The sequence below is a fragment of the Phyllostomus discolor genome, chromosome 2, assembly GCF_004126475.2.
Source record: "Phyllostomus discolor isolate MPI-MPIP mPhyDis1 chromosome 2, mPhyDis1.pri.v3, whole genome shotgun sequence".
In the NCBI taxonomy this organism is placed as follows: domain Eukaryota; kingdom Metazoa; phylum Chordata; class Mammalia; order Chiroptera; family Phyllostomidae; genus Phyllostomus; species Phyllostomus discolor.
Window position 1 is genome coordinate 197,191,428 of NC_040904.2, and position 27,012 is coordinate 197,218,439.

The 27,012-nt window shown below is 40.2% G+C and overlaps 1 protein-coding gene and 1 long non-coding RNA gene across 3 annotated transcripts in view; both read right to left on the reverse strand.

Moving 5' to 3' along the window:
- The window catches only part of NTN4 (netrin 4), a 98,144-nt gene extending 82,208 nt beyond the window's left edge, over positions 1-15,936 (reverse strand). For both annotated transcript variants that reach the window (XM_036019436.1, XM_028531633.2), the window contains exons 1-2: positions 15,340-15,936; positions 11,902-12,431 (exon numbers count right to left, since the gene is read on the reverse strand). In XM_036019436.1, the coding sequence (XP_035875329.1) occupies positions 11,902-12,431; positions 15,340-15,409 (600 nt within the window). In that variant the 5' untranslated portion in view covers positions 15,410-15,936. The remainder of the gene's footprint in view (positions 1-11,901; positions 12,432-15,339) is intronic.
- Positions 15,937-22,706: 6,770 nt separating this feature from the next.
- LOC118498748 lies at positions 22,707-25,708 on the reverse strand. The gene is made up of 2 exons (XR_004901212.1): positions 25,615-25,708; positions 22,707-22,975 (listed from the first exon to the last, which is right to left on the reverse strand). It is a non-coding gene; the product is annotated as an uncharacterized LOC118498748 (long non-coding RNA).
- Between the last annotated feature and the right edge of the window lie 1,304 nt (positions 25,709-27,012).

Below are 27,012 nucleotides of genomic sequence, written 5' to 3' on the forward strand. Positions count from 1 at the left end.
CAATACTGTATTTCAAATGAATCCATTTTTTTCCCTATCAGCCTTCTTCACTGTCCAACTTCATGTCCCTGCATAGTAATGCGCAGCATTATATAGTAACGCATAGTAATATAAACATGAACAGTTGACCAGTGTTAGCATGTCAACTTCGCCAATGATGTAATTGAATTATACTATGAATGACAATTAGCATTTATATAGTAGTTAGCCATTTATAAAAACATGTGTATGCCTTATCTTACTCTTTTTGACATTGACTCAATTTACAAGCAAAGAATCTAAGACCCCTAAATTAAAGAGCCACTTAGGCTACTTGAGAGGCTCAAGTGTGAGATGAGGGAGCTTGGACTGGAATGGTGACAGTGGAGATGAGGACCAGCTTAGAGACAGAACCACCAGAACCTGGTGACAGACTAGATGTGGGACTCCAGCTCCCACATTATGCTACCCAGTAATATTATAAGCTATAAACAAAGTGTCATGTATTAATACAAGACAGGGACTCGGAGAATAGGGACTCATTTCTTTTTTCCCTGCCTCCCCTTTCTTTGTCAGTTAAGTGACTTCCTTATGTTCAGGAGTTATGAAAAAGGACCACTTGCCTTGTAAGAAATGATGTCTCATAAAAAAGGTTATACCAAAAGTGAGGGCTTCTGTCTACCTAGCAGGAAGACTGTCATGACTAGCTACATAATTTGGATGGGAAGGATTTTTTTCAGTCGTTTACTCACTCTGTGGTATAATCTACGCATTCCGAGGTGGGTGAGACATTAGAGAGTCCTGACACAGGCCTTTCAATCTGCACATGATTACAGATTCCTCTCTGTAACATCTCTCCCTGGGGATCATTCAGACTTCGCTGAAACATTTCACAGATGAGAAACTCAAGGGAGCTCTCCTTGTCTTTTGGATACATCCAGCTTTTAGGGAAGTCTTTCTTTGGTCATACTCTTGCTTCGTGAAAGCATCAGCATCCATTTAATCCCTCTCCAAATATCTGAGGAATGCTAGCAATGCCTGAACATCCATAAACCCTCTCTCATAGGTGAAATAGCCCAAGTTTTTCATTATGTAATGAGGTTTCTAATTGATCTCACCAGTTCTGTTCAGCTTTTTCTAAATAGGAATATCTTGGCCAAACATAATATCCTAGCTATGCTTCAACTAGAGAACACAACAGAAGGACTATTCTCTCCTTTGTTTGGGACATGACTCTTCTACCAATGTACCCTCAAGTTGCATTAGCTTTTTTGGTAGTCATAATACATTGTTGACTTGTATTGAGATTACACTCAACTGAAACCTTCAGGTCTTTTTCACATGCACAACTGGTAAGTCACACATTTCTAGTGATAGTACAGATGATTTTTTAAAAGAGGAATTTATGTTTAACAGTATTAAATTTAACCTCATAAGTTTTGCTCAAGAATCTTTTGACTGCTTCCTGAGTTGTCTGTCTAAAACTACTCTGATTATGTTATCCCTACCTAGGAGAACTGCTGATTGATGTCTACTATCCACCAGATCAAGTCCAAAATTCTTGGCTCACTAGACCTGGATAATCCGACTTGAGCCTCCAGGACCAGCCTCATTTCCCACATCCCTCTCTCTTTCCCCCTACCCCCCACTTCTATACTCTCTACCCATTCTAAGGATTTACTTTCCTCATACATATGCATTTTTTCATGGAATTCCTTCTCCTACCTTTCAATTATTACTCACCCTTTAAGAGACAACAATTTAAAAGTCTCAATCTGACTGTGGACTCCTTGAAGGAAGGATTATGTTACAATGAAGTTCGGGCAACAGGAAAGGGACATAGCTTACAAGTTTTGGGACTTTTTTTTTAATTATTTTTTTGTTTGTTTTATTAAAGAAAATAATATTGAAACCTCGCTCTTCAAAGTTACTTTTTCCTCCCGCCTCTAGAAATGCAGGGAAATTGGATTTGACTTACTTGAAATAACAGTCCTTACTTAGGGAGAGGTAGTGACAAGCTCGGTGGTTTATCCAAGGGAACCAAGTAATTGCACAAGTTTGTCCAGAGGCAATGTCATGAGGCAGTTGTTTTCCAGAATCCCAAAACAACCCCCTTCACCCAACACCACATTGTGAAAAGAAGCTCAGCTGGAAACACTGCAGAAGCATATGAAAATGATAACATTTTCTCTCTCTGATTCTAGAACAAAGTCTTTTTCAGTAGCTGCTGAAAAATAGTGTTAGCTCAAATAAGCATGGCGTCATGCAGAAGACATCTGAATGTTTTTCATATTTTTTGTTTGTTTTAGGAACTGTGATTATAAAGTATACATCAACAAATATAGCCGACACCTGGAGAGACTTCTGTTCCTCTGTCAGTTGCAGGAAGGTTAGGAAAAGAAGAGAAATATGACATAGAAAGAGGTTGGTGTTTTGTTTTGTTTTGTTTTGTTTGTTTGTTAATAAGCCAAACTGTCCATAGAGGTAAAGTGAGACATGTGCAAAATGCCCAGCACAGTAACTGCACATTCTACTGTGATCTCTACATGTCGGTTTTCTCTTCTCCCTCTTAGTGGAACAATTAAACATCAGTGCAGTAAACATTAATTAAAACAGCAAGATGCTCTGCATCACATTCCACAAATCCAATTTTACAATATATTAAGAGAAAAATGGGTACAATGCTATATTTTAATTTCATTTCCAATATTGTGATGGCCTAGGGGCATTCCAAACACATATCGTTCCTATAGTTGGAATTCTGAGTCTAAAAAGAATAAAAAGTTGGAGGAATCAAGGTAAAGTGAATATGAGGCCCTTAAAACTTGAAGGCCCCCAAACTCAGCATTTCTCTTTCAGCATGGCGTTTGCAAAGACATCTTTCTCCTTCCACACTGTTTCCTCTCTCTTTTCCATTATCATTTGTTATCCAGTGTTTTCGCTTTCCTCTATTTGTTTTGGTTTGTCTTCTGAAAACCTCAAATTGCAGCTCTCATGCCTTCTCTCTCACTTGTCATGTTAGCATTTACACCCACTGTTCTGACTGTGGTTAGTCAATGTTATTTGATTCATGCTGCTGCTTAAACAACTGTTGGACCTATAGATTGTTGAGACTGGTTTGCGTATAAGCCTTGGAAATGTCAAGTGTTTTTGTAATGACAGTTTGATCCTGCCCTGGGCTCAGGGCTTGGACCTTCCTCTTTCCTATCCACACCCACTCCCTGATGATCTCATCCAGTTTTACAGCTTTAAATATCATCTCTAAGCTGATGACTCCCAAATTTATATATTTAGTCCAAACCTCTCCTCTGAACTCTAAACTCACAGATCCAGCTACCTACCAAGTGTCTCCACTTGGACAGCTCATGGGCAACTCATACTTAATGTGTCCAGACATGAGCTCTTGGCATCCCTCTCCAAATCTGCTTGCCCAAGAGTCCTCTCCATCCCAGTAAATGGCTATTCTGTTCTTCCAGGTACCCAGGCTAAAACCATCCCTACTACTCTTTTCCTCTCGTACTCTACATCCAACCTTTCAGTAAATGCTATTGGTTCTCTCCATTAAATAGATCCAGAACACAACCGTTTTTCACCATCCCCACGGCTACCCACTGTCCATGCACCATGATATCTAACCTAACTTATTTCAATAGCATGTTAGCTAATCTTCCTCCTTCCCACTTCGGTCTTTTCTTAATGCACAAGCCAGAGCGGTCCCATTCAAAATAAACTGATCACATCACCCCTCTGCTTAAAACTTCAAATGGCTTCCAATATCATTCAGAGTAAAAGCAACGACCTTATAATAATAACTTGTAATAACTAATGGTCCAAATTGGGATCCAGTTAAAAATGAAAGGGCATGATAAACATAATTAATAGGCTTTAACTGATGTAGTTGTAAATTTGAGCCATCCTAGGCACCTATGTACAAGGCCCCATCACCCTCCAGGATCTCTGACCTCTAACCTAACCTATTGTACTGTACTTTGACTTTCAGCCTCTGCACCCCCTCCTCACTCCCCCGGGGGCACCAGGTAGACTTCCTCAGGGCCTTTGCTCTTTCGCTAGATGTGCTCACTGCTCACTTCTCTTTCCTTCAGGTCCTTGTTCAAAAGTCTTAGTGAAGCTTTCCCTGAGAGTTCTGTCTAAACATTAAAAAAATCAAAACCAAAACCGCTTCCCTACTTCCTAGTCTCCTTCCCTGCTTTATTATTATTTTTTTTACTTACACTCATCAATAGCTAACATTCTACACATCTTACCTTGTTTGGCACCTTACATTTAGAATGTAGGCTGAATGGCAGGGGTTTTAAACTTTTTGCTCTGTATCCCCAACTCTTGCAATAGTGGCTGGCACATAGGAGACACTTTATAAATATTTGTAGAAAGAATGATTGAATCACAACCAATTTGAAAGGATCAATACTTAGTAGATGTGTAACATCCAACACAGTTAACAAACAGTTATAGTTCTTTTCATAAAATTCAATCCAACAAATGTATTTTGGACATTTATGCCTGGTAGGGATGTGGGCTAGGGGCAGAGGTTCGGGGGCTGACAGCTACAAAGCATATACAGTGATGGGAGGGACAAAGTCCCTCAAAAGCAAACACTGCTGGAGTAGGAAGGATGGGGACATGATGTCACAGTTACATGTGAGTGACACAGAGTGCATGGCCATGCAGAGGAGGGAGCGACTATATTCATCGACTTCTCAGACACTTCTGAATACTGATCAGAAGTGATAATTTCCATATCCTCTGGCATGATTCATTTTCTTCATCTTCCAGGGCCCCCAAACTTCTAGTATCCCCATTCTGATTTGTAAGGTTCTCCAATTGCTTGGTAGGAAGCTGCCATGTATGCCAGATATACCTGACCTCCAGGTGCCTGCTCCTCATCTGTTCTTCATTGTTCAGCCCTAAGTTTTCAATGTAAATCATTCATTACTAACTCAGCATTTACAATCTGCTGTCTCAACATTTCCAGAATATTGTAATCAAATATTGGCAAAGTTAAACTATCAAATCAAACAAAATACAAGGCAAATATGTGCTAAACAGATTTTTAAAAAATAACTATACAGAAAGTATTTTTTGGATGAAAAAATCCTCCTTTGAAATTAATAAGTCAAAGTTTATTGATTTTATCTTTGCATTCATTCTAATTTTTATGTCACTTCCTTAAATAATTTTAATTGATAACCACCTTGTGGGTTTTCTTTAAACTAGAGGCATTTTTTTTAATGTGCTGTTATAAATCTCTAGCCATACCCTTATAGGAATGGTATAGCCCCAGGGTATGGATAATTGAAGAACTCTAAACAAATATATACAATATTATATTTTCAAGGAAGTTCAACAAAACCGTATCAGAGAATATGCTTCAAAGCAAAACATTAATACACTGGATGACTTAAGCAGCTACTAGCTAGCTAAAAAGTACTTCCCTATCCCCTAAAACAAATCAAGCAATTAAAAGTAAGCTAAATGGTATTGAAGAACAGTGATACTCATTCATGTTCAGTTCATTTTAAATGGTCTTGGGTAAAGATAGAAAATTGTACTTGAACAACAATGAAAATAAAATTAAAAAATGACCTTGGGCAACATTAACTACAAACAATATTTAGTCATTCTAGATAATTGTCCTGTCAATGTAAAAAAAAAAAAAACTATCCACTTTTTAAATGAAAAGTTCATGCAACCATTTACAAATTGTCAGTTAAACAGTAAATTGTAGGTAATACCTAATTGAAGAAAGCAGTAGCTAACCAAAGAATAGTGCTTAGAAAACAGTACTACTGCTGTGTTGCTTTGCTTTAGCTTTTAAGTTTAAAAATCCTAAATATTGCTTAGCATATTATAAATGTAAATACCTATAGAAGCCTGATTAAGTAATTTATCATTTTCTGCATACTTGTGCTCCACTGACTTTCTCACAAGGTATTGAAACATAATCCTTCCAAAGGCCTAAAGAAACAAATACTCAGATCTTAGGCATATTACCTGTCCAACGTATTGGAGGAAATAAACTCATAAATTATCACACTTAATCTCTTACCCAGGAGATTGTAAGGACTGTGAAGGAAAGGAATGTATACAGTTTTTGTGTCTTTCACACTACCTGGCGTGGCACAAAGGAACTTCAACCTAGTGCAAACAGCACTGGGCTTGACGTCAGGAAACACAGATTTCAGCTGAGTAATTGTAGACAAGTCGCTTAACTTTCTTCAGGTTTCAGATTAGTCATCAGTCATGTTCTTTCCCATCGATGACATTTAGGTTCCTTTTCCAAAGCTCTCATTCTAAGAAACACTAGCCGGAGGGATTTTTAACAACGTGTGTCACTTAAACACACAACTTCATTTTCCCATATCGACAAATGGAAAGAAATGGAACCCTTGATCACAGATTTTCTCCCCTGAAAACTTGCCAGGAACTCAGAGTTCTTGTCATGGTCTATTCCATCAAACACAAATCTTTCCATCTGCTTTAAAGACAGCAAGCCCTTCCCTGCCACATTCCCCACCCTGTACACCATTTTATTTTCTCCTTAGTTCTTATTTGCTATCACACTCTGACATACTATATATTTTATTTAATTATTTGTTCTCTATTCCCCCTTCCCTCCACTCGAACTGAAACTTCATGGAGACAGGCATTTTTATCCCTTTGGTTCACTGCTATATCCCCAGTACCCAGAATGGAACCAGACATATAGTAATTCAGAAATTATTCAGTGAATAAATGGATAAATAGTTTTAAAAAATCTTTCATTAATCACCTCTCCTCAACCACAACTTATCCTACATTGTTACCAATGCAGCGTCTCCATATTAATCAGAGTTTCTGAATCTTATCCCCTACCCAAACCCTACATTCCTTCACCTGTCTCATTTAAGGATATTCTCCTATCCTACCCCTGCTTGTCATAGCATTCCTTTGTTCATTCATTCAGTTATAGATTTACTAAATGCCTACTGTGGTCCAAGAGATGTGCTAAATGCTGGGAATACAGAGCTGAATAAGACTGGTGCAGCCCTTGCCCTCTCTAACAATCTTTGCCCAGTGCTTCACTGGAGACCCCACCCTCCACCCCATTCTTGGCCCCTCTGTGCTGCCCCTCCGTTCAAACATTATATATTCATAATGTCCTGCAGAAAAACTCTGTACAGTTTGGTTGGTTGCCATCCAAATCTGAACAGAGTTCTTTTAATAAGAATTAATAGAGCAGGGAGCAAGTGATGCTAACTTCTGAGGAGATGGTAACTCCATCCCTTGAAAGTTGTATTGGAGTCACTGGAATGATATTGTTTCCTAAACAGTGATAATCAAACCTTTAGCTCCACGAGGACTATGTGGCTTGCTGCATCTCCCCACTTCCTTCTGTTCTCTGTACCAGAGGTAATCTTAGGTGCTTCTTTGCATCTCAAAAAAGTCTAATTAACCTATCATCTTTAGCCTCAAGGTGATTATTATCTATTGCTCCAACTGAATAGGAGACTAAGGCCCCAATTGACAGAGGGCCTTGATGTCTTACCAAGCCTGTCTGTGCCTTTTAAAAAAATTATTGAGGTATATTTGAACATTTAGAATTGCATTTATTTAAGGTGTACAATTTGATCATTATATATACATTGTGAAAGAACTATGACTTTCAAGCTAATTAACATATCCATTACCTAAATGGTTACCACTTTTTGCACGTGTGTAGTGAGAACACTAAGATCCACCCTCTTAGTAAACTTCAAGTTTACAATAAAGTCTTGCTGACCATAGTCACATTTGCTGTTCATTGGATATCCAGAGCTGATTCATCTTGCATAACTGAAATTGTGTGCCCTTTGAACAGCATCTCTCTGGGCTGTGCCTTTTACCAGAATTTTTGGGAGCACTATATGCCTCCACCCCAACATTTCCAAAGTTGTGTTCTGGGCACCTTTGGAATTCTGAGAGGCAGCAACTGGAGTTGTACGAGAAGAGGTTTCCATAGACAAATGAGTTTGTGAGTGTTATGGCCTATATTTCTCACTTGAGGATACAGGATAAATAATGCAAATATTTATGTGTTTATAAATGTTTAATTTTTGTTAAACCCAGTCAGTATTCCCCAACCTGCTTTGACCATGCAACCTTTATTCTCAGAACACCATAGATATCTCAGAGGACATTCCTGCCCTGAGGAATGTTGTTTGGCAAATTCTTCTTACCTTCATGTCATATCCAAATGCACAGCAAGTGAGAGTGAGCAAGGAGAGAGAGATGCATATAATCTCTCTGCTAGCAGTTCTTGGGGGCCAATTATGAAGAGAGAACATAGTTTTATGGAACAAAGAGTAGACTTAGAGTAGGAAGACATGATTTAGTCCTACCTCTGTGATATAACTGACTATGTCTTTGGACAAATCACCTGTACTTGAGTCTCGATCTGCTCCTATAAAGGAGAATTTTAGGATAACCCTACCATATTGTTTGAAACTGCTGGTCTGGTTAGGAAGTTTCTATGTAGCAGACTTAACTTTGATTTAAAAAGTATTCTTCTGCCTGGCTGGCGTAGCTCAGTGCAGGCTGCGAACCAAAGTATCGCAGGTTCGATTCCCAGTCAGGGCACATGCCTGGGTTGTAGGCCACAGCCCCCAGCAACCGCACATTGATGTTTCTCTCTTTCTTTTTCTCCCTCTCTTCCCTCTCTAAAAATAAATAAATAAAATAAATAAATAAATAAAAGGAGAAAACTAGAAAAAAATAGAATGAAAATATTGTTTAGAATTTTTTTTAAAAAAGTATTCTTCTGGGTGGATTTTTAGTCCTACTTTTTTTTTTTTGGTTAAAATATTTTATTTACTTATTTTCAGAGAGAGGGGAGGGGAGGGAGAAAGAGAAGTGAAAGAAATATCAATGTGCAAGAGATCCATCGATCTGTTGACTCTTGTGCGCCCCAACTGGGAACCTGGCCTGAAACCCAGGCATGTGCCCTGACTGGGAATCGAACCCGCAACCCTTTGGTTAACAGGCTGGCACTCAATCTATTGAGCCACACCAGCCAGGGCCTAGTCCTACATTTTTTTAATTGATTTTTTTTTTAGAGACAGAGAAAAAGGGAGGGAGTGAGGGAAAGAGAGAACAGAGAGTGAGCAAGAGAGAAATGTATTGTTTCATTTATTTGTGCATTCATTGGTTGATTCTTATATGTGCCCTCACCAGGGATCGAACACTCAGCTTTGGAGTATCAGGACATTGCTCTAACCAACTGAGCTAGCTGGCCTTTTTTGGATGACTGGTGCCTTTAATTTTGTAAATATAGCTATCTGATTTCTTCGACATGAAGCTACAGGCTCTGCAAGGCCTTAAAAGCCCAAGGAACTATTTTGGAATAAACAATGGAAACAAATTAAGTCTGGGATATATTTATCTTAGCCTGAAGAGTAGTATAACACCTAGAGAAGTCCTGAGAAGTCTTATAGAGAATAGAGGAAGATAGAGGCCTATAATATTATAAACAAGCAGTAAATGAAGTTGGAGACTACTTATTTGACAATAGATTAATTGGTTTCGTTTTCTAATCACTCAATTTCCAAAGATAGATATTAATGATACAAAGGTACACTGAGAAATAAAGTCATAGATCAGAACTAATTGATATTCCAAAACAGCACAGGAGAGGTAGGTAATAATCATTTCCAGGGAGGCTTGCTCTGCTCTTTATCTTTGAGGAAGATTTTCTTCTGTCCTCTATCTCAGGAGGGACAGATTCATTCCCAAACCTGCCCTCTAAAGGGAAGAGATTCCTTGACAGTTTAATGTCTACTTGCAAATACTGCTCTAGAGGGAAATAGGTGGCACTTGATGTTTGTCTTGCCACTGAAGGATGTCTGTTGAAATAACAACTACAATGAAGAGAAATTTTTAACTGGATAGAAAAGGTGACCGTACATGGAAATAACTAACACATTTTGGTCTCTATCTGCTGGAAATTTGGTGTTAGCATTGATGACAATAAGTTGTTTGGCTTTTAAAAAGACAAGATTTTTGCTTCCACTGCAGGTTAAATAAATGTTACCTTAGTCATCTCTAAGTTATTGCTGGACCATTGTAATACATTCAGTGTGATGTTTGCTAAGCAAGCATACCTGCCATCTGGTTACTGAAACTGTACTTTTGCTACTTCATAGATACACATGGCCCAGCAGCACTGAGATGCAGGGAGCTGATATCAGCCCATGGATCAATTCCAAAGCAATCTGAGAGTTCAAGCCATTCATTTGTTTGCAACACAAAGTGTTCTCCACATAAGAAAACAGTGAGTCTAACTTATCTGTCTCTTTCCTGTCCTGGTATCTTTAAAAATGTCCCATCATGGCAGGGTGCACATGCATTTACAATATTAAGCCAACTTTAGAGACCATGAAGAAAAATGGAAAACTGTCTATTTGCTGTTTGTGCCACATCCTTTGGTTCTGGTGCCAGTAGCATTGTTCCTGGTCTTCAAAGTGCACACAGAAGGAATAGCTGGATCGTATAGCAAAGTCCACATGCACCCACAGAAGTGGAGGGAAGAAGTTCCCAAACCAACCTTTCCATCAGGCCCCTGGCAAGAACCCCTCCCCCCAAAACCAAAGTCAGAATTAGTAGCACTGACCCCAGTGCCTGACATGTAGTAGAGGTTCAATAAATGTTTACTAAATACTAGCATATGGGAAGTCTGCAAACAGTAATAGCTGCTAAAAGAGTGTTTATCTTAGTCTCTGTAGCCACTGTACTATATGCATTAGAGGTATGTCTAACAACTAGTCTTGGCTTTCTTAACCTTGGTGCTATTGCCATTTTGGGCTAATGATTCTTTGTTGGGAATGGAAGGGGTGCTGCTTGTGCACTGTAGGCTTAGAAGTATCCCTGGCTTCTACCCACTAGATGCCAGCAATATCCCTCCCCCCAGCAAAAATGTCTCCAGACATTGTCAAACGTCCTCTGGGAGGGGGCCCGGTAGCAAAATCACCCCTAGTTGATAACCACTCATTTAATCTGTGTGTTCATCACTTGTGCCAGAATTAGACAAATTATATTCTCTCTTCCCTTTTTTGATTGAATATATCTTGATTTATATGCTGAAGGTATTTCATTCTCTTAATCTGCTTTCATCCAATTTTCTCTGAATGTTTTCATATATCTACTGGTACATCCACATAAGTTAAAAACACCTGCTTCCCCCTCAGTGGAAAGGATATATGAAACAAAGATAAATCATTCTATACAAAAAAAGGGACTAATAGCTAAGGAGGTTGTAGGTTTTTGCAAAATGAAGTTGGCATGGTCTGGGACCCAGGATAGACCCAAGACCCTAAACTGGTTAGTGTGTCTTTGAGGATAAAAATAACTGTTGCAGCTTAAAAAAGAAACCTACCTTCATTTGCTTGCTATGCACTCATGCAATCTTAACAATAAAACTCCAATGTTATACGAAGTATCCTTCTGACAAACAGATTTTTTTTTCTCCCTTGGCTTTATTTCTATTTACTTCCTATTTATGTTAACGGTTTCAGGAAGATAGCAGCACGGGCTCCAGGAGCAGGCTGCCAGAGTAACTCTTGCCCCTGCAGAAGTGCAGTAAGTAGTCCCACTAACTGATGAAATCATTAGTGTTTAAACCCTCCAAGGCAGAGTGATGATAGTGGGAAAAGAAAAAGAAAAAATAAAAGTCTTAGGATTCCGACTTAAACCAAGCCGGTGGGCAACCTGCTTGAAAATCACTACACATCCATGTCTAAGGGTGAGAAATAATTTATGACAAATAAAGCCCATGAAAAATTCTAATTTCATTCATGTTGCTACAAGTATACCTTCATGCTTTAAAAAAAATGCGGGCTGGTAACATTTTTCTACCTCACTTACAGCGTAGAGTTAAATGTGTGCCCTTACCTCTCCTCCAGTGCACGGAAAAGGGCTGGAGTATCTAGAAGTGCAAAGAGCTCCCTTCTTGACAACATCATCTTCTAGACCAAAAGTAGCTGAGCAGTTAGTTGCAAAGTACTTGTAAGGCTTCCATGTCTTCCCAAAGTCCTGGGACCGGTCCAGCACCATGGCTGCCGGCCTGGGGGACTTGAACACAATAATTAGATGAGTGAAGTAGAATTCAGCTTCCAGGTCTAACTGGATCTTTTCTCTGTGCACATCCTCAGCAGACTGCCACCACGTGCGAGGAAACCTGAAGGACGAGTCTGCCATGGCAGCTGGCAGGTGAGCCAGGTGGGGCTGAGCAGCATTGCATTTGTCACATTTGGGCTGCCGACAGGTCAGATCAGTGTTCTCAGTATAGAAGCAGAACAGTTCAGTGGTGTTCTGACCACAGGTGGTGTCTGACCAGAGTTTTCTCCCTAAAGCCAAATTTCCCATCTGAGGGTTACAGGCTTTTTCACAGCGGGAACTCATTCCATCTACTCCATTTGGTCCTGGGGAAGGGAAAGCATATGTTACTCCAGAAAAACCCATCTGGAAAGCTCTTTTGTCCACCTAGTTCATCTTCAACAGCCAACTTATCCCTACCAAGCTTCAGACTTTCAGGAAAGAGGAAATCCTACCAAATTCGAGCACAAATAAATACCCTGTATTTACACCACATTTGCATACACGAGTGTGTATGTGCATTTTATGTTCAGATGTAAAATTCACATGATAGAAAATAAAATCACTTTACTTAATATTAACAATAGCTATTGGGCATCTGAGTACCAACAGTCTCTAGCTTTGCCTCCCAAGTGAGGGCCCATTGCACACTGATTAGACATCTCAGTACATAATGGTAAAGGGCAAGAGGACGACAAGTGGAAACACTGGGGTCGAGATAATGGGCCTAGCCCTTTTCAAGTGCTTTGCTTCCTAAACATTCTCTATATTTGAAGTATAATTATTTTTTCAAGGTCATGACTTAAAAATATCCAAAACAATGTTTTTTGAGATCATCCAACTGAGTCTTTCAAATATAATTTGAGTCCTTAACATTATCTAACATAACTATGGGAATGCATTAAGGAGGAAATGTAGAATTCATTATATTTGTAAGATAAAAATATGATGGGACAAATTCCCTAGGAAAAGCAATATGAGATACTTAAGATGCAATGGGATCTCATTTGGGAGGCAAAACTGGAGACTACTGGTACTCAGATACCCAATAGCCATTTTTAATATTAAGTAAATATAAATAAGAAAAAACCCTCTAAACTACCAAATGACAGAAAAGCTTACTTGACATGTTCTTTGCCTCTTGAGTGTTTCTACCTACGACAGGTTATATAGTAGTTACCTGTTTGCTTAACAGGAGACTGTTTACAGACTGGCTGCCACCAACAGCACCTTTAAACATTATCTGTGAACTAAAGCACCTTCTTAAAGAAACATGCACTTCCAGCCAAACAAAGGTCCAACAGACTTTAATGTTTCAAAATTACTGAAAATGATAAACATTATCCACTTATTAACATCCTGACTACGTATTATAATCCTTTAATTTGGGTTTCTCGCTTTAATTATGAATATCGTAAGCAAAATCATCTATTTTAAACGTTAAAACAGACAGGGAAAGAAAGAAAAGGAAGTCAAACCCCAAATTCTGGCTAATTGAACGTTTGTGCTTCTTAACAGGGAGCACCTCTGAACTGTTATCACAGCACCACTGTTGGAGAGCCAAATGACAGCTTAGAGGAAAACAGAGACATTTCACACACTGAGGCTCACCAGCCCCACGTGGCCTTTGCAGCCAAAAGGAAGGGATTTCTTAGGCATATTCTTTAAATATCAACATTCAAGTGTGCATCATGCCTGGACTCTGCTTGCTGCTGCTCTTGTTAGCTGGGACAACGGTTGCCCGTGGCCAGGATCGCCCAAATACACAATGTGCCATGACTCACCTGCCAAGCATTTCAGGGAAAATCATATACTGCCCGTACAAGTATTTTTGACTTGAAACACTTGGCTTGTGATATTTATTTACAACCTCTTGATTGCTTGCATGTTTTTGCCATAACATGGTTTGGAAAGGGAAAGGTTTATTAAAGTTCATTTTGCGTTTAGGGGAGCATGCGTAAGTCCACGCAGGGGTTCACAAGTAGGAGGAAATAAAGTAAAAAATCTTAGACCTTTAAGACTCCTTGAAGAAAGTATTGGATACGTTTCAATTGCCTCTAAACTAACAAGAAGTCCAGGAAAGATTGGAACCAGATAAATAATGAGTGGACAAAACACTTGGAGATCCCCTAAATAAATGATCAGCCAAGTATAGCAAGGATGCTCCTATGAGTCTGACCGGTTCGGGATGCAGATTCTAGAGCCTGGCTGTCACTACCTGTCAGCGGCTCTGGGGACGAGGTGGAAGGAACCGAAGGGCAGAGGAAAGCGATGCCCTCTATCCAACAGCCCGTTCCTGTACTCCCCTTTCTGGAGCAAGCGAGGTAACTTGGAAAGACCGGAGGGCCAGAGAGTCCCTCCCTTTCTTTCCTTCTCACACCGAGCTGCACTTCTGTTTAATTGGAAACCAGGTGACCCTCCAGAGGGAGGTAGAGGAGAAGAAACTCCCTAATTTAAAAAAGGTGAGCTAGGGACGGCTGGCCACAGGCAGCCCAAGAAAGCCTGGATGGGAGTGGGAGGGAAGGCGCATCTGACTACGCCTCTGCCTGTCGTCCAGTTACCGAGACAGGGAGCAGACCCGCCTCCGACCTCCCGCGGAGCCTCGGCGAGGGTACCAGTTCCCCAGGGGCGGCCAGCCTGTTCTTGCAACCGAGGGTGATCACCACCTACCGACCCAGCCCCGAGTCTCACTACGTACCAGCCAGCGCCCTAAGGAGAGGGCATTCACCCCGCCCCAGGTGTCCCTACCTGGCTCTCTTAGTACCCAGCATGAGGTCGGGAACTGCGGCGATCGCTCTCAACGAGAGAGCGGCCCTGGCCCACGCGCGCCCGAGGTTGCTGGGCCACCCCTCCCCATCGTTCCTCAGGCCATGAAGTGCCGGGGGATGGCGAGCTTGGTCCTTTGTTCCCTCACAAAGTGGAAAGACAGTTTTTTACTAGCCCAAACAGAGAAAGAAACCAAGGTCACGGTATCTCCAGCAGAGCGCACCCAGGATATTCAAGGGCGTGTGTACTGCAGTTACAAAAAAAAAAAAAAAAAAAAAAAAAATCAACAGTATCAATATTTTAAACTGCGGAGACCGGGGAAAAGAGGCGGAACATGGCCACTCATTTCATTCTCGGGAGCTGCGCTCGGCGCTCCCAAACCGCACTCCCCTGCACCCTCGAGTCCTGAAGTGGGGAACCGAAGGAGCAAGGGAAGAAGGGTGGGGGGCCGGCAGCATCACCACCCACCTGCGGCCACCGCGGAGCAGCCCCAGAGCAGCAGTAGCAGCAGCAGCAGCCGCCGCGCGCAGCTCCCCATGTTCGGGAGGAGCCGGGAGGACCGGGGCCGGGCGGGTGCGGGAGGGAGCCGAGCCCTCTCTGCTGTGGGATGAAGCGCCAATAGTCCTCGGGAGGAACCGGGGCTCTTTATTTCTTCCTCCTCCTAGGGCACCAGGATTAGTCAGTGGTCGCCGGCTGAGAGCCGCGGGCCGGGGTCGCGCCTGGCGGAGAGGTTACCCTTGCGCACTGGCCTGGTGGGGTCCGGGCACCTCGGGGGCGGCGGGGGCCCCGGGACCATAGCCGGCCGGGCCGCGCGGCCCGGCTGAGCGGTCCTGCGGCTCCTCCGCTGCTAGCCCGGGGCTCGGCGCTCGCAGCAGCTGCTGCTGAACTTTGCGAGACCTTTCACTTCCCCGCCGCCGCCGCTGCGGTCTCCTGGGCGTCCTCCTCAGCGTTTACCACCTCCTCTGGCTGCTGCGTCTCGGTCCCGTCCTTCTCCACGGGCAGTTCCATGGGATGCATTTTTATTGCACCGACACCGCGGCGCTCCGGTGCCAGCCCTCCTCCCCTCGCACCTCCACCCCTTCCTCCCGCCCGCCCGCCCCCTGCGCTCGCTTGACAGCCGGGGCGGTGCGGCCCGCGTGGCCGGGTCGCCAACGCCGCCCCGGGAGGGATCCCTGCGCCAGACCGGCCACCCCTGGTGCCTCGCTGCCAGCTCGTCCCGCCCGCCTTAGCCCCCACGCGCGCCCGTCACCTCAGCCCCCAGCTTCTCTTGTGTCCCTCCTGGCGTTTGCCCTGCATCTCCCTGCGTGACCCCCCTGGTGCCCTCCTGCACCCACAGGCCTCCGGGAAGCAGTCTTCCACCTTCTCCCGGAACATTCCAGAGAGCAGTTGACTTTCTGGATCAGGTCAGGGCATGCCAAGGGGCTTAGAAAACCGCGAAACAGACTAGCGCCTACTTCCCACATCCCCGGGGAAAACAAGCCTTCCCTCTCCCTCTCTCTCCTCGCACCCCAGCCGCCTCTTCTTCTCTGGGAGTCTCACGAGCCCAGGAAGAAACCCCCAGCTCAACCCCGGGTCACGGGCATCCGAGGGCGCACTAACTGCTAAGTGGCTGGGAGGACCTCTCGGCTAAGCAATCAGCACTATAGGTGAGGTGTATCCGTGTTTGACGTAAAAGGTATTCCCCAATTCAAACTCAAGGTGCTTAAAGAAAAGGACCACAAGACTAGCCAGTGGGCAGTTTAAGATCATCGTTGTCTACTAGCAGGGACAAGACAAAGAGCACGTCCTTGGTCCTTCTGAGCACTTGCACTCCACAGAGCGCGTTGTGCTGTGAAACAATAATGTTGTGGGACGTTATGGGGAACAGTTCAGTAGCAACCACAAGTAACTAATTGTGGATAAATTGCTCAAGGCTGCTGCTTATGGAAGGAGATTAAATAGCACTTGAGTCTAGGGTTTTTGCAAGTTCTACGAAAACATTGTTCTGTGTACGCTGATGGGGAAATTGACAAAGTTAAGTAGAAAGCAATTTTATGGCAGTGTTTATTTTGTGCCTTTGAATGTTTTCCAGAAAATTAACTACTTTACAGATACCATTCAGCTTTGTGTGTTACTGATGAGGACAATTCCAAGCTTTGGGGCACATGTAGGTATTATTTATAATGACTCAGCTGGGGAGATAGAAGAGGTTTAAATCTCCCAAGAGGAACTGAGGTGAGATCAGCATCATCCACTTGGGAGACATTAAAATTATTCTTCTGTTCAACACTGGAAAGTGGCAAACAGTATGGGACTGCAATCCATGTAACACTTTAGGAAAAAAATTTGCATTTTCAAATATTGGCAATGTTTGGGACTTTCTTCATGTCTTGTAGATGTGGCCCCAATGGAGTCCCTGGAACACCTGTTCAAATTAATTTTTTTACCAAATAAATGATAGGAACTTATTACCAAAAGCTCTTAGCAACAATATTAACCTAATGGTCAAAGCTAATTTTAAAGGAGAAAATGCACATTTATTACTAACTTCTGATATAATAACATACAGCAGCATATTGAGGCAAAACCACTCCACCTCTCATCGCACGCTTTGAGAGCATTGACCACCTGCAGCAATCCTGCCTTCATACTACAGGAGTGGGCAAAAGTAGGTTTACAGTTGTTCATGTGGAAAAAGACAAGCAGGTTCTGATTAAGGATATGAAATAATGTCAACAATATTAAGACACGTAATACAAACAAATAATACGTTAAGAAATAATATAAGAATAAACTGCTTTGCATAGTTACAACTATAAAACCACTTTTACCCACCCCTGTCTATGTTCTTGGTTCTTGTTTCTTTTAACACGGCGGTAAGTTCCTCAATGGTAAGCCAGTTTTCATCCTTAGTCTATACAAACCATTATTGCGTTTTGCTTGTGTCCTTCAGTGTTCTCAACTGAGAATATCTGCTAGGTATATAGTAAATTTTCATTCAATGTTTTTGACTGAATTACATTAAAATTATTGCTATGTACTAAGAACAGGGATTAAGAAAAAAGTGAAATCAAAATTATTCTCTATATTCTAAATGAATCTGTACCTTTACAACAATACTTTATATATGAAACAGCTCAGGAGAGCAAAGTAATTAGCATTCTCACCAATTTTATTTGGTTACATAGTCTAATTTAGTTCTAAATTCAAATTAAATTCAATCATAATTTAGATAGAAATGATCTTTTCATTTTGAAGAAGCTATTCAGGAAAATTTTACTTATATAAGGAGAATCTTTGATCAGCATATCATTGCTTGTGATTAAGTGTTTCAGTAATGAGTCCTAGTTTTCCAAAAGCTTAGCATATCTATGGAAGTTCAATAACAAGTTTCCAGAAGCTGCACAATTGACAAATTAAATCTAGAATACTCCTGAGAACTTGGAAGAAAGCCAAAGGACCTTTAAGAACCGAAATAGATGGCAAAATGTTGGTGTGCCAAAAATCTTATTGGTGGGAAGAGCTCTTTAGGTATTCACTTAAATTATTCTTGCAATGTTAATCAGTTTGGTTATGCTGTCTTTCTAGGCCACAGCATATTAGAAGTTACAACTTAGAATGTGATTAAAACAAGGAATGAGTTTGAGACAACCTAGTAATAAGGTGGATGGGAGAAACGCAGAAAGAAGCCATTAGGACAAACCTCCCACAGCAATCCGAGGCCTTTTAACGCAGAGGCAACGCACCACAAGCTGTAGAGGTGTCGCTCTACTGTAAGTAGTACAGTCTGTGAGGTTCCTAATAGATCATGGGACATTCAGCATCAGAAGTGACCTTAGGGACCCTTGAGTGCAGCTGCTCTCCCTATCAGGAACCCTCTCCACAAAGTCTGTCCAATGGTCATCCTGTTTCTCTTCTAGAAATTTCAGTCAATGAAAGCCTTGAAAGCAGCCCTTTTCATTTTTGGTACTGTTTTATTCAACAGTGACACCTCTCTTAAATTCTACCTGAGTTTACAGAAGAGGTCCAATTTCTTTCCTGATAGGTATTCGAAAATAGTTTTAAAATTAAGTTTATTGGGGTAGCATTGGTTAATAACAAGATAGAAGTTTCAAGTGTATAATTTTATAACATATCATGCATTGTGTGCTCACCACCCCAAGTCTGGTCTCCCTCCTTTACCAATATATTTGACCTGCTTTGCCCTCTCCATCCTCCCATGATCCTCCTGCCCCTCTGGTAACCACCCTTCTGTTGTCTGTGTCTTTCAGTTTGTTTTGTTTGCTCATTTGTTGCTTTCTCTTTTATACCTCACACATGATTCTCATCCTTTTCCATCTGACTTATTTCACCTAGCTTCATACTCTGAAAGTCCATCCATGCTGTCACCAATGGCAGCTTTTCACCCTTTCTTGTGGCTGAGTAGTATTCCATTATATGCATACACACACACACACACACTATGATTTCTTTATCCAATTACCCACAGGAGGACACTTGAGGTTGTTTTCACATCTTGGTTACTGTGTATAATGCTGCGATATTTGAAGATTTGAAGTTTTATTGCTTCTTCTAACTAGTCTTTTCTCCAAGTATTCATTTAATCACCCAAGTGGCATGATTTCCAAACCTTTCACCATCTTAATTAATCATCCCTTTTCAGACACACTACAGTTCGCCACTGTTGCTCTTATGCTGTGCATCTAGAAACTTCAGGTTTGTCTGAGTCGGTATAGAGTAAAACAGGAATAGTAGTTCCCTTAACTTAGGTCTAGGACTTAACATTACTGTAGCCTAAAAACACATTAGCAGCTTTGTGAGGTTGGCTGATATTATGCTTGAAGCAAACCAAAATCCCCTTTTCATATATTGATGTCTTAAAGATACTTGATAGAAGGTAAAATATATTTTGTTTAACCAGAAAGAAAAAGTCCCATTCAAATACATTTCAGGTAATATACATTTAAAGAATGAAAGTAAACAAAATAAAATTGTAAAATTTGAAAAATGGTTAAATTTTAAAAAGAAATTGTTAGTCCAGAGTTGGATAAGTATCTATTTGCTGGAAAAAAATCACTCATGGAAAATCTGAATCTTCAGCAACATTGTATACACATGGTATTACCATGCATTTCCAAAGAAAGGAAGGACCATGAAACAGTGATGTTTAGTATATCTAGTATCTTCCCTCCATTGGAACTATAAACATTATCTCATTTATCCTCGCAGCATCAATGTGTGGGAAGGAACAGGAATAGCTGTGCTCATTGAAAGAGAAAGAAAATGATGTGAAAGATGTAAGTGCCAAACTTACATCATCCAACAAGTACACACTGAAGACAGGACGTGGGTTTCAATTTTTTAAAATCATTTCTTATCCATCAGTTTTCCATGGATACAATCTTCTCTCTCTGAACTAGAAGACTATTGGGAGGAAAAGAGATAGAGAATTGTTCCCATTGAAATAATCCTGTATTTTGTTTTATACCTGGTCGAAGTCTTTCAAATACCCTTTAAAAGACATCATCTTGGGAATTTCCTTCAGCTTTAATCTCAGCCTTCTGCCACTGGCACTCTTTCTTACTGCATGTGCTTCCTGGCTACAGCTGCTCATTCCTAGGAAGGGAGTGAGAGTGTTTGAAAATACACGTGCTCTTCCAAGCAGGTAAGCAGTACTTTTCTTTAAAAACAAAACAAAAAACTGTGCACGTGCTCTCTCATGTTTAGATTAATTATATGGAGCCTAGAAAGTTCAAACAAACAAGAACAGTTCTATTGTTACTACAAAGATAGCTGCTCCGGACAGCACTGTATTGACACAAATTTTAAACAGCTCTTAGCTAAGACTTTCTATACATATTGCTATTTCTGACATTAATGAAAAGATGCTTGGAGTCAAATGGCCACTTCTTTATAAAGTGTAGGGCAATAGGTAGCAAGACAAACTGCCCGAGGCCTCCAGAGGATGAAAGAACAGCAAGCTGTATGGGTGATTCCTCTTATTTACTTATGTCTTGTCTATTGCAGTGTAGTGGTTAGGAGCACGGACAACGAAGTCTGACTCCCCAGGAGTCAGTCCTGGATCTGCCACCTGCTAGCTGTGTAATCGTGGGCAGGTTGTTTAACCTCTAGGTGCGGCCATTTTCTCGTTTGCAATACAGGAGTAGTAACAGTACCTAATTAATAATTTTATTATCAACATTAAATGAGTTAATACTTATGAAGCTCTAGAAAGGAGCAAAACACACAGGAAGCACTTTACGTTTAGTTAAATACATAAAATAGTAAAATACAAATCTGTTGTGTACATACAATCTCTTTTCACCTGCCCTGGGATTTTTTTTTTCTGATGTTTTCCAATTTTTATTTTATTTATTTATTTTTTAAAGATTTTATTTATTTATTTTTAGAGAGGGAAGGGAGAGAGATAGAGAGAGAGAGAGAGAGAGAAACATCAATGTGCGGTTGCTGGGGGTTATGGCCTGCAACCCAGGCATGTACCCTGGCTGGGAATTGAACCTGGGACACTTTGGTTCCCAGCCTGCGCTCAATCCACTGAGCTACACCAGCCAGGGCCCAATTTTTACTTTATTTTTTAAAAAAATTTGTATATTTATTTTTAAATTATAGTTGACATACAATTTTATGTTAGTTTCAGGTGTACAACATAGTAATTCAACATTCATATACCTTATAGAGTCTAATATATATATATGTGTGTGTATATATATATATATATACACATACTATTGATAAATCTAGTGACACTCTCTCACCATAAAGAAGTTATTATGATATTATTGATTATATTCTCTATGCTGTACATTGTATCCCCATTATTCAGTTTATAACTGGAAGTTTATACCTCTTAAACTTCTTTCACCTTTTTTGCCCAATCCCCCAACCTCTCCTCTTTGGCATCATCAATTTGTTCTCTGTATCTATTAGTCTATTTTTGTTTTGTTTTGCTGTTTGTTTTGTTTTTAGATTTCACGCATAAGTAAAATCATATAGTGTTTGCCTGTCCTGCAATTTCATCTCCAGTTATATAGAGATATTTAATAGATAGAAACTAAATTGTTGTCCTAGCTTAATTTTAAATGCTGTCATACATCTATAAAAGGCACTACACAGGAAATGAAAGTATGAAGCAATGCAACAAATCTCTAGCTGGAGGGAGAGGGGAACTGGCACTGATGAAACATCTGTAAGCTACCAGACACAATGCTGAATACTTCATTATTCTCCTAACAGTGCTTTAAGGATGGGTTCTCAACCCCTTGATGAGCATACTGGAGCTCAGAGAAATTAAGTGTCTGAACCAAGTTCACAAAGATAAATAAATGAGTCAGGATTTGAACTGCAGTGTGTCTGACTTTAAATGGATTATTCTTCTCATTTCTTCTTCCCAGAGAGGTGGCATACCAAGGCAGTTAAAGGAGGGGTTCAAAACTAGACTCCCAATTTCCTCATTGGTAAAAACACTCCTAGAATGTTTTCTATAACAATCACAGTTTGATTTTAACCCATAGAGCCATGGGTTTAACCACCACCTACTTTGCTTACCTCCAAATCTCACTCATGAGCTTCAGGGCTGTACGTTCAATTATCAATGGACACTTCAAATTCAATACATTCAAGAAGAAACTCATTCTCTTTTTCTCCTAATACCTTTCTGCTCCTGTACTACCTATCCTGTAGACTGTCACAACCATCTATTTACTGGATCAACACAAAGAGGGTAGAATTTTCCAAACTTCTGCAAAATATTCATGTTCAGTGAGATATACTAAGTCTTCTGAGAGAAAAGAGTTCTGTAGTCAAATAACCTTAACGTTTGGTTAAACTAAGTTAAATAGGATTCCTTGGAATCTTTAATATGCTAAGTACATTGCAAATCTCTAAGGAAAGGATACAATATTATATTAGATAGGATTGCATTCAGTTACATGAACCCAACTCAGTAGGTTAACCAATTGAGATGAATTTTCTCCACATGACAGGAAGTCAGGAGGTAGACAGTCCAGTACAACTGCAGCTTCTCAGTGAAGTCATCATGATTTGTGTGGTTTTCTTCCTCGTGGTCACAAATGCTTGCTCCACCTCCAGGTCTTGTGACCCCGTTCTAGGCAAGAAAAATGGAAAAAGAGAGAAGGGAAGAAGATAAATGCCAGCTAAGTCTTAAAAAACTTTTCCAGCCACCTTGCCCACAGGCTTATATCTAATTGTCCAGAACTTAGGTCGTGTGGCCTCTCCAGACCATGAGGAAGTCTAAGGAGGTGATTTTTTTAATTGGGCACACTGCCACCCTGTAAACAGCCAGGGTCCTATTAGAAAGAAAAGGAGAGAAATGTCAAGTAGACCACTGGCTGTATATGTCATAAAAAGTTAGCAATTTCACCAATGTATTTGGCCCAAGCACCTATTAACATATTGCTTTACTCCCTGTCATTGATCGATGGAAGTCATTCTGCTTGACTTGGTACCCCAACCATCTACCCTGTATCAGGCCCTCTAGCCTGATAGGCTAGAGGGTCCTGCCCAGGCCCTCTAGCTCCACCCACAGTCACTGAGATCTGCAGTCTCTGAGATGCACAACAGGGCTTCATGCCTCTTGCTCCTGCACACTCTCTTCCCTTGCCTCCCCTTCTCTCCTCCTTCTGGCTAGCTTTGGCAGTCCTTGGAAATTTAGGTCAGACCATAACTGCTGTGACACCTTTCTTTCTTTCTCCTCTACCAACAGGGTTAGTTCCCATCTATCTTTCATTATCCTTCATGGATTACCTCATTATCCTCAACTATATATATATATTTTTTTTTTTTTTTTTTTTACAAATTGAGTGAGGGAAAAAAAGGAAGCAAAATTATATTTATCCTTTAATTATAACTATGGGAAACACATTTGAAAATGCATGTACTACATCAAAATATTAAGGATGATTGTTTTTCTGCCTTCTGAACTTCTAGCAATACAATGTAACTAGTATGATTATGTTTTTATTTTTAAAATATAATGACTTAAAGCAGAATATGATAAAGCAGTACCTGGAGCAGGTGATTAGAGACAGGTGGAACACTGGGGGCTCCAGAGGTTAAAACTGCTACATGGAGGATGTACTTAGGTGGGCTGTTAACAAGTGGGCCAGTATGGATGGATGCTGTAGTTGGTGTGGGTGAGCCTTGCTGGTATTGGTCACATAAGTGCCTAGCTGGGAATATATAAAGTGCTTCCAGGAGAGTGAGTTTATTGGATCAATGGGAGATAAAGAAGAAAAAGTCGATTAGGGTCAAAAAGTTAAAGGCTGCAGCGAGTCCAGCTAACTTGTGTTGGGCAATTACATAATTATGGCCACTGTTATCTAGAAATAGCATAAAATGGATAAGAAAAGAAGGGACCTAGGAGGAAGGTTAAGAGCTACTCTATGAGAAGATCTGGGTCTAAACCAAGGTAATAATAGAAAAATGGAAACAGAGAGATGGATTGAAGAAAAAACAAAATCCAAGGAATAGACAGGACTTTGTCATTGATCATGGGAATTGACAGAAGGTAGGAGGAAGTTAAGAATGACTTGGTAACTCTGAATCTGGTTAGTTGAAAAAAATAATAGTTTTGCCCTGGCCAGATAGGCTCAGTTAGTTAGAGTGTTGTCCCAATGTGCCAAGATTGTGGGTTCCATCCCTGGTTAGGGCGCATACAATAATCAATCAATGAATGTGTAAATAAGTGAAACAAATCTCTCTCCCCCCTCTCTCCCTTTTTCTTTCTCTATAAAATCAGTAAGTACATTTTTTAAAATTGAAAGAAAAATTATAGTTTCTTTTTTAAAGAATAGGAAAATCAGGAAATTTAGTTGTTTTGGAAGGTGGGGTAATAGGAGTCCATTCCATTTTGAACAGATTGGTTTAGAGAGAATGTGAGGCCAGCCACGTGTCGAAGACAGTTAGCTAACCTGGCTTTAGAGCTCAGCAGTGCAGTCAAGTTCCAGATGCAGGTTTAGGAATTATTCACATAAAGGTATAGCTGAAATAATGAGCAAAAATGAAATCTCCAAGAGAAGTGAACTATTTCAAAAACATGTACCATTAATCTTATAACTTTACCTAATTTGCAATTATCATAATAAAGCATTTTTATTACACAGAGGAAAACATTTTAGATGTTAGTTAAGCCAACCTCCTTTTTTGACATGAGAAAACTGAGGGTCACGGGGATTTATGTATTTAAAACCTAGCATCCCATAGGCCCCAGCCTGGTCAAGTTTCTACAAGCAGTTAGATTTGGTGACTGAGCTGGGATTGAGCCTTCTCTGTGCCCAGGAAGCACTCATATGTCAGCAGTCAAGAGCACTAAGGTGCTACCAAATATTTTTTTAGCTCTTTAGCTTAAAATCAAAGAAACTATTGTCCAAAAATTATAAAACCAATTTTAAAAAGCCCATAATCTCCTAAACAGCAATTCAATAAAAAAAAAACACTTTTGTCTATAAGTGTGATTTCAAGATTAATAATATAGGACAATGTATTTGAGCTGTTAATTAAGTGAGATATGCTTCTAGTTTGGTTTTACCTAGAGCTCTTAATTTCAACAGATGTTTTCTAATCCTAAACTTGTACTGCAATTTCAATCACAAGAACTTTTCCAAATATTTTAATTTCAAATCTCACAAGATTGCAATGCAATTTAGAGGGTAAGTCTATGGCACAATTTGTTTTAACCCTAAATGCAGTACAGTGGAGCTCATTGTAAAAGAGAGATTCAGTTACCAGGAATATCAGAAGAACTTCATTAAGCAATGTTGAACCATGACACCATCCTCAGAGCTCAAGGTAACAGCTTCAGAGTATTAATACATTTGGAAAACCTGTAAATGATTGACAAAAGAAATTGGGAAACCATAACCACACAGGTTAAAATAAAAATAAGTTCATTTATGTTCCTGCAAAACTCAAAATAATACCTCCAATGTCCTACCTTAAATCTTCTCTACTTATAAAGGCTATTTGCTCACAGAAATACTCTCTATATATTGAACTTGAGGAATAAAAACCTTAAAGCCAAAGTTAATACAAAATGAATACAAAAACGTCTAAGCACTTCTGGTGAAGTCTAGGCACTTTTTCATGCACGCAGTTCATCTCTTCAACATAACTACAGAAGATTCCTCATCATAAAGGAATGGGACATCATTTCCACTTCCTTCCTTCCTTCCTTCCTTCAGGAATGTTTCAGTGCAAGTTTTATTGCCAACTGAGAAAAGGAATCTTTTTTAAAAAATTATTAATTACTGTTAGAATACATGATACTCCTACTATAAATAGAACTCTTTCTGGCTATGAAAGTATATAGAACTATATTAACACTTTCAAGGCAATATTAAAATATTTATTAAAAAGAATTCTGCCCTGGCTGGCGTAGCTCAGTGGATTGAGCACGGGCTGGGAACCAAAGTGTCCCAGGTTCGATTTCCAGCCAGGGTACATGCCTGGGTTGCAGGCCATAACCCCCAGCAACTGCACATTGATGTTTCTCTCTCTCTGTGTCTATCTCCCTCCCTTCCCTCTCTAAAAATAAATAAATAAATAAATCTATAAAAATATTTATTAAAAAGAATTCTGAAGCAAGAAGAAATTTCTCAGCCTACTAATGACCCTATAGGATGTTTGCTCAGTGGAATTATTGTATTCTCTGACTTTCTACCCACCCAATGGGGAAAAGAAGGAGGTACAGATTACTATTTCTTACTCTGGAAAGAAAAAAATAAATAACCCTACAGACTTGAGGTAATAAGTAGCTAAAGCTAGTAGCTTTGAATTCTTTTCTCAGTCTCACTGGGGTGGGTCTAGATATGGCACTTTTCAATGTACAAAGACAGTCAAATACACTTATGATTTCCTAGTATGTCTGCCCCATTTTTTTGCTATATAAAAGGATATTTAATTGCTTCTTTATAGACTAAAAATATTCTGCAATGAGTAAACAAATAACTTGAATATGTATATAATCCAAAGGGTAAGTAAATAGAGTTCTATGAAGAAATAAAAACTCCCCTATGCAAATCTGAATGAACGTGTCCTAATGTGCTTACTCTTGATAAGATTTTTTTCCTATTATAACCCATATTGATGGCTGGACTTCATGTATGGCAGGAACACTCTAAATAC